Source organism: Tarenaya hassleriana, unplaced genomic scaffold, assembly GCF_000463585.1.
Source record: "Tarenaya hassleriana unplaced genomic scaffold, ASM46358v1 Cleome5, whole genome shotgun sequence".
In the NCBI taxonomy this organism is placed as follows: Eukaryota; Viridiplantae; Streptophyta; class Magnoliopsida; order Brassicales; family Cleomaceae; genus Tarenaya; species Tarenaya hassleriana.
Window position 1 is genome coordinate 4,109,970 of NW_010967707.1, and position 13,609 is coordinate 4,123,578.

Consider the following 13,609-nt stretch of genomic DNA (forward strand, 5'->3'; position numbering starts at 1 on the left):
ACACCGAAGGGCACGGGAAAGAGCCAATTCTTGCAAACGACCAGCAGCTGCTAAAAGATAACCTCCAAACCATCAGATAACAAGCAAGCATCAAAAACAAATTCCCAAGTACAAACAAAACCAAACAGATATACATCTATAGGGTCTCAGCATACTTCAGGGTTTTACTAAAACATTCCATTTATTTAGGAACTGAGTCAACACACAGCTCAATGATGTTTAGTGAGCATAGGCTTTCGAATTTACCACGCATGTTGATCACGACAGAATCTGTAACACTTGACAAGGAAAAAACTGAAGAATCTATATGATTTAGACAAAGAAAACCTTCTCAGAATGGCTAAAAGTAAAATATATGCATTCATCAGTCACATGTGCACAAAGAGAAACAGTTAAATAAAATGATGCAATATAAATTAAGTATAATACTTTACCATCGTTTTTCAGATAATTCAATGCTGTCAAAGCTATTCGGTATATTTGCAACAAGGATTGGTCTCTGAAGTTGCTTGCGACCCTCCGATGATGTGTAGAAGGAAGCCCTGGATTAGGCTAAGGATTGAGCACAAGTCAATAAGCATTTCAAGGACAATAATAAATTAAAAAAATGCTAACAGACCAATAGCAAAACAAAGCTAAAATGTATACTCTCATTTGACAGTATTTCCTGTGATAAACCAAAACTTACTCCCCGACAATGCAACTGAATATGACTACAATTCTCTGATAAGTCTAACATACCCACCATCTTACATCTTTAAGAAACGATACAACAAAAATAAACTTGTAGTTAAATGCATTAATTAAGAAGGGGTGTAAACTGAAAACCTATTTCAATACCACAAGACACTTTCATTCGGGACAATGGCACTCTAGAACAGAGAGAAAAAAAAAAGTGCAACAATCTAAAGCTACGGCAGACCATGTTAAATTCAAACCTCACACAGAAGGTAAAATTTATTTGAAGCCATCACATCACCTCATGGTGACAGTTCAACCACAGTGTGTCACTGACCTGGTTCATCTCTTGCACAAGTTGATCCAAAATTCTCAAGCCAATTGCATAGTGATCTGAGGAAGCCTGTTCAATAAGCAACATATACAGAAAGCTTTCAGAACTCCTAATCTAAAATATCATCAACAAGTTTTGTTTACAAGATATGAGTATCCTGAAAATTGGTCCAGAAAGCATCCAGAAACCATAGAAGCACAGAGAAGACATAATGTTTCAGCAGAAAGATACACCACCTGGTTCAAAAAGTTTGTCGATTCGTTAACAACATCCCTGAATTTATCATCATCAAACCATCCAAACTTTGTTAGCCGACATAGTAGTTGAACGAGAGAAGCAATCACAAATGACTGCAACTCTGTTCCTCTCGTGGCCAGATAGTTCACTATATAAGCCCCTAAACACGACCAAAAGAGAACCAGAAACAAGTAAGAAGATCATACGGGCAAGAAATAGATACTTATGAGTAGCATTATCAGGAATACTATGTAAAGAGGTATACTGATATCAAGACGAAGCTGTAGAGCAAGGGTATGATCTGTCACTTGCTTCAACAAACTTGAGCTAGCAAGCATTAACGAATAAGGTTTTGATGAATTGTCAAGAATGTATTGACATTGGGATATATAATCTGTATTCATGGAAAAGCATCTTAGACTGTTTTCAGCTTGAGCCCTCTCCACAGAATCCTGCGAATTGTACAATCTCTCGCACAAGGCTTCCAACTGCGCCAAACTCTCCATCGGTAACGAAGTACAATCTGAGGGGAAAAGTAGAAAACCATAGATACAAAAGGCAATACAAATATTATCGAGAAATTTCAAAAGAACCCAGATTTCCTAGACAGTATATCGTGACCCATAGATTGTTCCACAATGACAACGGAGTAACAATAAATTATTACAGCCGCATTTCCCCCAAGAACCCACATACTCTCCAATCAAATGCTCTAGAACTGGATTCAAGACCCAACAGCGCATCCATTCCGATTGGGTTCGAGGAGAAAAATAAAAAACAAGAGGAAATCAACACCAGATACTCCAATTACCAAGCATGATATAGGAATTCAAACATTGATAGTAACTTCATTAACAAGGAAAAGGTGCGGTTATCACTCGACGAAGAACAACGCAGACCAAGCTACCGACAAAGGTCAGTTCGATCTCATACAACATAAAAGAGAGAGAAAGTACACAAGTAGGAAACGGCCGATCGCCGTGAAACGTCGCCTTCTCCGATCAACAATCGCCCTTTTCCGGTAGAATCGATATTCCTCCCGTAGATTAGTTTTAGAGAGAGAAGCGAAACGAGAAGTGACGACGACGAAGAAGAACACGAACGGACCGAAGCTGTAGATTCTGCTGGTGTGGATGTTGAATTGTGTCGGGGCCGAGGCTTCGCTGCGTCTATGTTGTTGTGTGGAGGTCAAGGGCTCGCACCTTCATTTTATACCGGTGGAATGGTCGCTGCGATGACTGCCGATAGATATTCTCCTGTGCTCGGTTGTAGAATTCTAATGGTGCATTTGCTACGTGGCTCACTTTCATACGTTTTCATTTTTTTTTTCTCATGAACTTTTTTCTCTTAACCCGTGCAATTGTTTTTAAACAATTCAAATTGAAATTGGAATAATTTGGTTTTGCAAGGATTTGTTCAAAGTAAACATATATTTATTCAGAGGTGCAAAAACTATGTACGATATCATCAAATACCATTAATAACTTGTAAGGTTTATATTCAATTATTTATTCATTATATATAACTAACTATCACTTATAAAACAAAAATGTGTGTATATATATACCTTTAAATGATATTTTATTATGCTTCGAAATTTTCATAACATCTTTTGTATTATTGAATGAAGATAAAATTACCAAAAAGAAATGTGAAAATCCAAATTCAAACTATAATGAATTTGATAGGAAACACTTTTGACATTGTTAAAATCTGCCTAACACCATTTCATCTTCATCAAGGAGAAAATGCATTCTCTTGAATAGCTTCAATGGAGAAAGTGTGTATTAGGGGGTAAGAGTTGTGATTTATACTTTGAAAATACATTCTCTTATACCTCAATTTTAAAATTCTTGTTATAATTCTCAATTTTTAAAATGTTTAATTTTAATATTCATACTTTGCAAAATAAACAAAACCATACAATTTTAGCTTTTTTAAATAAATTCTAATTAATCAAAACTATAGTGTTTTTAAAATTTTAAACAGTTTGATTATTTAAATACGGAAGAGAAAATAATGAAAAATAAAATATAGATTTAATTTTTGGATTTTTATTGCAATTTTTTCGTAAGTATATTATTTTAATATTTTTTAAGGAGTGTGTATGGGCCTGAGCCCAATTCACTTATATAATTGGCCCACAGTAAATGAAAAAATTATACAAAGAAAACCCTATGGGGAACACAGTTAAATGTGCAACCAAACGGGTTATAATCGACAGAGACTCTTCCTCTGCTCAAACTCTCTTTCCCCTTCCCTTTTCACTATAAGTCTGGCGCCGTCTTGTCAACCTACAGACCAAACCGTAGTTCTCGTCTTCGTCTTGTCTCTCTACCGCCGTGGTTCTGGCGGTAATTAGGAGGCGATTCTTGCTGGAGAAACTCCGACCAACGAATCGGAACGACTGCGAGCTCAATCTGTGAGTAAGAAAATTTGCTCTTCGATCCTTGTTGTGTTCTAGTTGTTGATGATGATTTTTTTTACCCGATGATTCGTGAAGTAGCGGGGATGACGAAATCTGGGTTTCTTTTCTCACGAGGTCCGTATTCGATGATAAATATGTACGAGAGCTTTAGTTTTAGCAATGGTTTCTAGGGTTCGTAGGTTGTTTTCGGCATGCATTAATGATTTTGAGATTTGGGGAATCGATTTTGTTTCACGCGCCTGGTTGTGTTAGATTTCTGAGTTATGCCTTGGGAAAACATTGGCTGAGATGAAAGCAATATAGATCTTGTGGATTATCTGGTTTCATGACGCTGTTATCTGTGTTTCCTTGCTTGGTGCTGTTGTTCATGCGGCATGGCATGATACTAACTAGTCCCTGGATTTAGGTAAATGATAATTTATTAAGTTCCTTTCCTTCAAGTTTCTTGAGATTGGAATGATGTATTCAGGATCTGAAGATGATGTGCTTAAGCTTTACTCAGTCCGAACTCTTGTAGCTGATCCTCTGATCTCGTACCCAATTCAATCTGAAGTTTGTATCTTGTGCCCTTTATGCATGTAGGCTCTTCAGTTTCTTAAAACCTTCTCTTAGTGGGCAACATTCGAATCTCAGATTATTTTATAAGTATTTTTGCACGTTTCATTCCCTTTTCGTTTTATGGATGTACTTTTGGGGTCATTACCTCAAAATCAGCCAGGACGTAGTTTTGGATTAATAACTTTTGCAGTCCACTTAAATCTGCTCCACAGAAAAAAAAATCCAATCCATTTATTCTTGGGTTATCTAATTTCTTTTTTCACCCTCTGAAACTGCATCATTCTGTGCGTTTGATATGATGTGTTGGTTGCATAACTCTTATGGAGTCGTATGTTTTGCTGATAGATAAGTTTTGGGTTTCCTTTTTCTATGAGTGCTGCAAGTTTAGCGTTTATAATCGGGTGCCCATCTTTGTAATTTTTATCTACTGGAGTACTTATTGTGCTGTAATCTTTGATGTTTAAAGCAGGAATTAATCCGGGTACTGGAGTACGGTGATTCGTAGCTTCAAAACATTTTTCCATCATGCAGAGGTTGGAACTCAGCTCTGCTGTTAAGCTTATTGCATACTCCAAGGAGCTTGTGGATGGACAGCCGCTCTATGCTTCTTCCAATTGTCTTCCTGTTAAGGCTTTAAAACTTGAACCTGCTGGTCATGCCTTCCATTCTGCCGCTCTCAAACTTCTTGGTTGTTTGGAGGAGGAAGCCACAGAAAATGAGGGTAATAATAAGAAGGTCACAAATGATAAAGACAGTGCTTATATCCCATCATATGATTCTTATAACAACGCTACCAAAGGGAAGAAGAAGTCTGGTAAGCAACAAGAAGATCACTATGCATTGTTGGGTTTGAGCCATTTGAGATATCTTGCAACAGAGGATCAGATTAGAAAAAGCTACCGTGAAGCTGCTCTGAGGCATCACCCTGACAAGCTCGCTTCTCTCCTTCTAGCCGAGGAGACAGAAGAAGCAAAACAAGCTAAGAAGGATGAGATTGAATCCCGCTTCAAGCTAATTCAAGAAGCTTACGAGGTGTTGATTGACCCTATAAGGAGAAGAATTTATGACTCTACTGATGAATTTGACGACGAAATCCCTATGGACTGTGCCCCACAAGACTTCTTCAAGGTGTTTGGTCCGGCTTTTAAAAGGAATGCAAGGTGGTCAGTTAACCAGCCTATACCAGATTTGGGCGATGACACTGCGTCAATGAAGGACGCTGATAACTTCTACAATTTTTGGTATGGCTTCAAGAGTTGGAGGGAATTTCCTCATGCAGACGAGTATGATATTGAACAAGCGGAATCCCGTGATGATCGGAGGTGGATGGAGAGGCAGAACGCGAAGCTCACTGAGAAGGCAAGAAAGGAGGAATATGCACGTATCCGTACTCTCGTTGACAATGCGTATAAGAGAGACCCGAGAATAGTGAGAAGAAAGGAGGAAGAGAGAGCGGAAAAGCAGAGGAAGAAGGAAGCAAAGCTTCTGGCCAAGAAGCTGCAAGAGGAAGAAGCTGCCAGGGCTGCTGAAGAGGAGAAACGACGAAAAGAGGAAGAAGAAAAGCGGGCGGCAGAAGCTGCTCAACAGCAAAAACGGGCAAAGGAGAAAGAGAAGAAGCTCTTGCGTAAGGAACGTACCCGACTTAGAACTCTCTCGGCCCCCCTTGTGACCCAGCATTTACTCGACATCTCTGAGGAAGATGTGGAGAATCTATGCATGACACTTAACACCGAGCGGCTAAGGGATCTATGCGATAAGATGGACAAGAAGGAAGGATTGGATTTAGCAAAAGTGCTGAGAGATGTGTGCTGCGGTAAAAACAACGATGAAACGGGATCGAAGAAACAAGATAACGGGAAAACCTTGCAGCAGAACGGTCATGCAGAGGTTAATGGTAAAGGAAGCTCGCCGAAGAAAGAGAAACCTTGGAGCAAAGAAGAGGTGGACTTGTTGAGAAAGGGAATGGTGAAATATCCTAAGGGAACATCTCGAAGGTGGGAGGTCATATCAGAATACATCGGTACAGGAAGATCAGTTGAGGAGATCCTAAAGGCAACCAAAACCGTGCTTCTCCAAAAACCCGATTCTGCTAAAGCATTCGATTCTTTCCTGGAGAAGAGGAAACCCGCAGCAACAATCGCATCCCCCCTCTCCACCCGCGAGGAGCTCGGAGAATCTAAACCAACCTCAACCAGTGAAGACACAACCCAAGAAGAGTCATCAGATAACAACTCGAACACTCAGAGCTCAGACAACAACACTGAAGCAGCAGCCGTGGTGGGTTCGGACCCAGATGGATGGTCGGCAGTGCAAGAACGAGCTCTGGTTCAAGCTCTGAAGACGTTCCCGAAAGAGACGAGCCAGAGGTGGGAGAGAGTTGCGGCCGCTGTTCCAGGGAAGACAGTGAATCAATGCAAGAAGAAGTTCGCAGAGCTGAAGGAGATCATAAGGAACAAGAAAACTGCAACTTAAGTGTTTAAGTATACAACATTCTTTGCGGCTCATCAAATTTTTGCTCAAAGAGAGAAAGGTTAAGAGTACGTTCCTCATTACAGGCATTGTCACTTTATGACAAGAACTGATTATTTTGATTTTTTTTTTTTGGGTGCTATTCTACTATACTTTGGTGTCGCTATGTAGAGTGCTTGGACACACAACAGTCTATTCTTATGGATATTTTTTTTTTCTTTTCTCGAATTTATTTTGCGCGTATTCTTTATGGCCTTCTCCATTCAGGTAAAACCGGTCTGAACCAAATTTAGCATTGTACTTTTTTACTGTCGGTTTGTGAGTAACCGGTAACGTTCACCAAAAAACAAAAAGGTGAGGGAGGGATGGGTAAAAATAGTGGGTATTCGGACAACAACGATGACAAGGTCGAATCGTTGAGTTGAGATGTATTTGGATTTTAATATTCAAAAAAAGACATTCTAGAATATCCATGTGTATTATATATAATTATATATATTTTGAAATTATCTATATTTTGTATTTATATCAACAATTTTGTCATTATACTTGAATACAATTTTAGGATGAAATTATATTTGGTAATAAATTGAAAGATTTCGTAATTAAGAAAACATTAAAAACTAAGATTTAATGTTTACGTATGCGCGCCTTCTCTGCCTCTCTTGGCCTCAGTTATGTCATGTCTCGTCTCGCTTCACCTCGGCCTCACTGCGCTCTGGATTTGAGGTACGTCTCTCTCCTTTGCCTTCCTCTTTACCATCTCTACTCTATCTCACCTCTTAGTAATCAATTTTCACCATCCATCGTATATATTATCCACCGATATCCGAATATTTAGAATATCTACGGTGTACTCGGATATCCACCGTCAATGACGGCACGAATTCGAGTCGAAAATTCGAGATACTCGGATTCGGGATCGGATATCTAAAATCTTAGATATTCGACCTGTGCGAACTTCTATTAGAGACATCATAAAGAAAGACTAATTTACCCTAAATTCCCCGGTACCGGATCCATACAAACACAATTTTAGGAAAGACATTTGATTTTTGTAGATGAACTCATGGAATAGTAACCAAATCCAAATTTAACCAAATAACTAAACCCCCAAGTATCCAAAACTAATCATACCATATAACTCAAAACGGAATCCAAACCAAACCAAACCGGTCAACCAAAGCAGAAGCCAAAACAAACCAAACCGAATCCAATTCGCCCACAGCTTCAAAAAAAAACATCTAGCCCGTTCAATGGATTGAATGGACACTGAAATCCTTATAGCCCTTTCGATGGAGATCATCAATCGAATGAGCTAATACATGTATGAAATTAGGTCATTCTGAGATGAAATGGGGGCATATATGGTTATATTGAATTACACGGCAAGAAAAAAGAAAACGTCGGTCCGATTTGAAGGCCCAAGAACAAAACTCTAACAAGACGGGCACAATACTGAACTCTGAGAACGAACCAAACCACAATCGAATGGCCGAAGGACTGGTCAGGGTAATTCGGTCATTTGACAAACCGGAGGCATGTTGCTCCACGGGCAAAACCCGACAGCTTGGGCTTGACCCGATGACGATGATGATGAAGATGACGAAGTCCCAACGGCTATGTGCATATACTCGTTCCCAAACTCATTGCCGAGGAGAGCCACGAGGGCATCGGACATAGTTGTCTCTTTCGCAAGTCCGAGACCGAGACCGTGGTCCAGCCAGCTTGAAGCGAGTAAAACGTCGGGGCGAGTTATGTCCAAGAGCGGAGTTTTTTCGTTGGTTTCTCTCTCGGGCATCCAAATCCGATCCCATTGTTCCATCTTTACGTTGTCCCCTGCCAAGTTACCGTTTCAGGTGAATTCTTGATCCAATATCATAAAAATCCGCATCCATCAATATGATCATCCTTACAGATGTATGAATCTTGTAGAAGAGAAACGAGGAAAACAAAATAATAATGTGATGCAAGAGTATGAATTCTCAAGACTGCCAAACAGATTCCAATTTCCAAGAACCACGTAGAAACGTAAATACCCAAAGCAGGAGATAAAGTAGAATTCACTTACAGGCAAAGCTATTGGTAGGTGATGGTGACTCACCTGATGAACTTCCACCAGCATCGAGTTGCATGGACATCGGAATCTTGGAATTAGCCAGGGGCTCGAGGGTAGTACCCTCGAATTCCTTATATTTGGTTTCTGGATCATTGTGGGTAATGCCCTCTGCCGCGATATCGGGAGAAGTGATCGAACTGAAACTCTTTTCAGATGAAAAAGAACCATTCTTGGCACCAGTTCTGATCTTGGCCTCGTGAAGAACAGTATCTAGCAGGCCAGTATTGCAGGAATCATAACAATCAGTCTCTGTTCTTCCCATCGGAGGTGGCGACTGAATATAAGCATCAACAGATTCGAGGAGATCTGAATGCAGAGTTGACGGTGCATTCCACTGATCAAAATTAGTTTCTGGATATTGGAATGAAGGGAGCTCCGACTTCACTGTCCCCAATGAGGGCTTAGAAGAAGTAGGAAATATGGCATCCATAAGGGTATGGCTACCATTAATCACATCGGGGTAGTGTTGATTTCCATCGGGAGGATCAGCATCACGAGGAAACGAGAAACCGAGAGACTTGGAAATCTTTTGTTGAGCACTACTCTGGAATTCTTCAGGCGACAGAAACTCATCCTTTATGTTACTGCAGTACCCAGAAAACAGAGATCTCGATTCTCGCTTTGGTGACTGCATTAACGGTGGAATGAAGCTTTTATATTGAGAAGAACTTGCACCATTTCCAAGTATATTGCACGAAGGGATATCTGATATGTCCAAAGCACTAGGTACCATCCCGGTGACAACCTTAAGACTGTCAAATAAGACATTAGGCTCACAGTTCCCGACCTGTAAGAAATCTTGATGTCTTTTAGCTGGTCCTATAATCTCTGTCTTTGTGTACTCTTGATTCCACTGCAATGCTTCAACATGCATTTCAGGAGGATAAAGCGGCAATCCAGCTCGTTGTCGCCTCTTGATACGAGTGTTCCAATAGTTCTTTATCTCATTATCTGTTCGACCAGGCAACTGGAAAACAGATGATATCAGAAATCACCCTAGAGGCTCATAACAAGCATCCTATATATATTACTTTTGGCAAAACTTTAATCATAGAACTGCCAACCGAGTGACAGGGCTTCATGAACAGATACTTACATGTGCAGCCATACGTGCCCATTTATTTCCCATCCTGGCATGCAGTTCAATGATGAGCTGTTCTTCTTCTTCGCTAAAAGCTCCTTTCTTCAAGTTTGGCCTCAGATGGTTAGCCCACCTTAGGCGGCAGCTTTTCCCACAGCGGGACAGGCCTGTGTATTTCTGCACAGCATTCCAGTTACCTTCACCATGCTTCTTGACGTAATCAATTAGAATCGCATCTTCTGCTGTGGTCCATGGCCCTTTCTTCAGAACAGTTCCATCCCATCTACTTCTGCAGCCGCTGCCAATATCAGCACCTGATGCCTCATTATGATGGTTAGAGTACATACCATCGTCACTCTCATCCGTTGTGTGACTCATCTCTCTTTAGTTAAACCAAAACAACAACAGCCAGCATTTTGACAACCATTTAGACGACAAGCTCCCACCTAAACAGGGAACAAAAAGAGAAAACAAAGTCAAGAAAATTAACAGTAGACACTGCAAACTCGTTCATATCACAGCCAAACACCAGTTAACACTATGAAGAGCATCGTGTCTTTATCACACAAAGACTGAAATAATGAACTAGGAGAGGAGAAAAATGAAAAAAAAAACCTTGCAAACACAAGTTCATAATCTAGTGATGGCCATATAACTTGTGAATAAAACAAGACAACATCCAAGGAATTACAGACCGAATAACCCAACATGTCAAGGAACTCTTTGAAGAACCAGCTAATACACATTTCCATCTGGAAGAGAATTTCTTTACGGAAATCAAAATCCGGCAAAGAAAGAGAATCATCAGGAGTAGTTCTCGAATATGAGAACCATCTTTCAATCAAGAAATCAGCGATTCACAAGAATCTCCTGGTCCTATTTCCTAACGTAGCTTTTGGATTCTCAGTTAACCAAGCATTAAAAGCATCTTAAGTCGTTCTTGTGTATATGAGAAATCCATCTCACAATAAAGAACTCAGCAAGTTATTACAATTTCCTCATATTTCCTAAAATAGCTTTTGAGTTTCACAGCTAATGATGAATCGTAATTGCTTAGGCTATTTCCGATCAACAGGATACTACCACAGAAATTCTAACCCCGCGAACAAATCTGGCACCCGCAAAGCTACGATCAGATACCCTAATCGGATAATTTTGAGACTTCAAATTCCTATCTCCAACACGAACCTTAAGTTCAAATCTGACCAGAATCACTGATGAAATAGTAAACATCTGCAATCACAAAGATTCAAAAGAGTTGAACAGCATCGGAGAGGTACCTGAACTCCTAGCCGATGTAAATGCAAAAGAGAAGCGGTCAAAAGCTGGAAATAGGCACCTGAAGAGAATCGACAAAGACAAACTTAAGAGGATTAATCGATCGCAAAACAAGATCTACGATTGTATCGTTGAAACTAAATCCGGGTAAGTCAGAGTTCAAATTCAACTGAAGAGATGGAAACGAGCGAAGAAAATCCCCCGATTAAGCATTGGAATAACACAAACCATAGATTTCGAAACAATAATTTAGCTCGAAATCTCAAGCCCGACACGGATCCTGAAGACACTGGAAATAGAACATGGACATCAGAGATCCACGCCAATGGATTCGAAACCTAGCAAACGCAAGGACATTCCGCAACAACATCTCGAAGAAGGAGATTGAGCGGAGAATCTCCGATCTTCTCTCAGAGAATCTGCATGTAAGAGAAAGAGACGAGAACGGAGAGAGAGAGAGAGAGAGAGAGAGAGAGAGGGAGAGAGGAAAGTACCAAGCTTTGAACCGAGCTTGGGTTGCTGAACATAGAGTGGAGATGAAGGAAATTTTAAGAAATGCTTTTCCCAAGTGTCTATTTTTATACTTCTCTTTTCACTTCGAACACATTTTTTATTTAAAAAAAAAGTCTATTTTACAAAAATCATATATGGATTATACTTTTTATCTGTTTATTTTTTTATTTGAATATATCTCTATTTAGACATATTATTATTAACATATTTTTTGGGATTTATTTTGGTTCCTTTTTATACAAGGAAGCGAAATAATCACTAAAAAACAAAAAAAAATTCATATTCATTTAAACAATTAATGCTTTCTTCCACATCTATGCCATTAATGATGTGTACGAATTTTTAACCAATGAACTTTTGTTTAAGACAACAAAATAATGAGTTTGATTTGATGTGTTTTTTTATTTTCAAATGCTTGAAACGGCTTTTGGTAGGGTTATAAACCGCATTTAATGTTCAAAAGAATCAATAAAGAAAATGTCATTAGCATTTATTGATCTAATGGTTCTTAGCAAGTCAACCCATTAGATAATAAATAGCATTTATGCTTCATTTATCAATTTAATTTGCCATTAAAATAAGTTTGGAATGAAAGCTTTTTTCTTCTTTGCCAACAAAAGAGAAACACACACACACACACATATATATATATATATATATATATATGTGTGTGTGTGTGTGGATTATTGATTTGAAATCCTTTTCCATAGAATAAAAAGTGGAGAAATATAGTTGTATCATATTGAATGTTTATCCCGGTTGAATATATAAAAAAAATGTTATTGAAAGATTAATAACAACATGACAATAAAGTATCTTAATTTGGTTATATTGAAAACACATTTATAAAATCAATATTAACTTGTTAATTTAAATAACTAAAGCTATTTTTAATGAAGTTGTGGCATGTTATCCCAATATTATTAATTTTTGGTCAATCTATATATATGCACATACATATATATATATATATAAGAAGTGCATAATTTAATTATAACATTGTGATCCAAAAAGTCAAACTATATATATATATATATAACGGAAAATATGAAAGACTAGTAGTAGACGTAAGGACTATAAAGATTACATGTGTAGTCCTCGACTCCTCGAACAACTTGGCTGGCTGCTTAGCTCCAATAATATTAATGATAATAATAATAATGATAATAATAATAATAATAATAATAATAATAATAATAATAATAATAATAATAATAATAATAATGAGATTCACCTAAACTTGGGTGATATAGCGGTGAGAGAACATGCAAATCATACTCTCACTTTGGATTCAAACCCAAATATGGGAAGAGGCATTCACCTGGGTTTTCTTGAAGGAAAATATAATCGGGCCAAAGGCCCGGTGAATTTCCGGATTATCAAAAGATAATAATAATAATGATCTTCTCTTTTTCTTTTTCTCTTGTCACCATAACAATAACCGAATCGATGTATAAAATCGAGAAAAAAGACATTGGTGGTATTCTTTTTGGTACGTCAAAATTCACAAGCATACAATTTTATTTTTAGTTTTATATAAAACAGAGTTCATGCGTATTAAATACAAAGATAGAGAAGAACAAATAAATTTTTTTTTTTGGTGAATGCAAGAGCGTGGAATCCATGACCTTATTGCATTATTATTATTATTATTATTATTATTATTGTCGTTAAAGGCTTTGTGGGGTGAATGTTTTTGCTTGCGCGACAGAAACTCATCTCCCTCGAGATGTGATCTCTGTCCAATGGATGACACTATTTGCCGCATCACGACAAATCCTCACGCAAGCTTTGACAACACACAAATAAACATATGGAATCATACGATGGAAATGCAAAGGATTTTGGACTCTCTCTCTCTCTCTCTCTCTCTCTCTCTCTCTCTCTCTCCCGAGGAGAGCCACGAGGGCATCG

The 13,609-nt window shown here is 38.5% G+C and overlaps 3 protein-coding genes across 9 annotated transcripts in view; 1 reads left to right on the top strand and 2 right to left on the bottom strand.

Moving 5' to 3' along the window:
- Positions 1-2,435, bottom strand: part of LOC104826824 (exportin-7-like) — a 9,908-nt gene extending 7,473 nt beyond the window's left edge. For both annotated transcript variants that reach the window (XM_010559730.2, XM_010559727.2), the window contains exons 1-6: positions 2,206-2,435; positions 1,515-1,772; positions 1,249-1,409; positions 1,016-1,081; positions 435-552; positions 23-47 (exon numbers count right to left, since the gene is read on the bottom strand). In XM_010559730.2, the coding sequence (XP_010558032.1) occupies positions 23-47; positions 435-552; positions 1,016-1,081; positions 1,249-1,409; positions 1,515-1,755 (611 nt within the window). In that variant the 5' untranslated portion in view covers positions 1,756-1,772; positions 2,206-2,435. The remainder of the gene's footprint in view (positions 1-22; positions 48-434; positions 553-1,015; positions 1,082-1,248; positions 1,410-1,514; positions 1,773-2,205) is intronic.
- Positions 2,436-3,479: 1,044 nt separating this feature from the next.
- LOC104826826 (dnaJ homolog subfamily C member 2-like) lies at positions 3,480-6,936 on the top strand. Of its 4 annotated transcripts, none has more exons than XM_010559735.2 (2): positions 3,480-3,675; positions 4,702-6,936. In XM_010559735.2, the coding sequence occupies exon 2, from the start codon at positions 4,761-4,763 to the stop codon at positions 6,705-6,707; it is 1,947 nt and encodes a 648-aa protein (XP_010558037.1). In that variant the 5' UTR covers positions 3,480-3,675; positions 4,702-4,760; the 3' UTR covers positions 6,708-6,936. The 4 variants fall into 4 exon arrangements, with proteins under 4 accessions (XP_010558037.1, XP_010558035.1, XP_010558036.1 ...); XM_010559733.2 differs by having other exon boundaries at positions 4,705-6,936; XM_010559734.2 differs by having other exon boundaries at positions 3,480-3,671.
- A 967-nt stretch (positions 6,937-7,903) lies between these two features.
- LOC104826828 (transcription factor GAMYB-like) lies at positions 7,904-11,736 on the bottom strand. Of its 3 annotated transcripts, none has more exons than XM_010559737.2 (5): positions 11,677-11,736; positions 11,185-11,243; positions 9,920-10,350; positions 8,776-9,790; positions 7,904-8,543 (listed from the first exon to the last, which is right to left on the bottom strand). In XM_010559737.2, exons 3-5 carry the CDS (start codon positions 10,280-10,282, stop codon positions 8,212-8,214), a joined length of 1,710 nt encoding a protein of 569 aa, XP_010558039.1. In that variant the 5' UTR covers positions 10,283-10,350; positions 11,185-11,243; positions 11,677-11,736; the 3' UTR covers positions 7,904-8,211. The 3 variants fall into 3 exon arrangements, with proteins under 3 accessions (XP_010558039.1, XP_010558040.1, XP_010558042.1); XM_010559738.1 differs by lacking the exon at positions 11,677-11,736 and adding an exon at positions 11,411-11,670; XM_010559740.1 differs by lacking the exon at positions 11,677-11,736 and having other exon boundaries at positions 8,809-9,790; positions 11,185-11,670.
- Between the last annotated feature and the right edge of the window lie 1,873 nt (positions 11,737-13,609).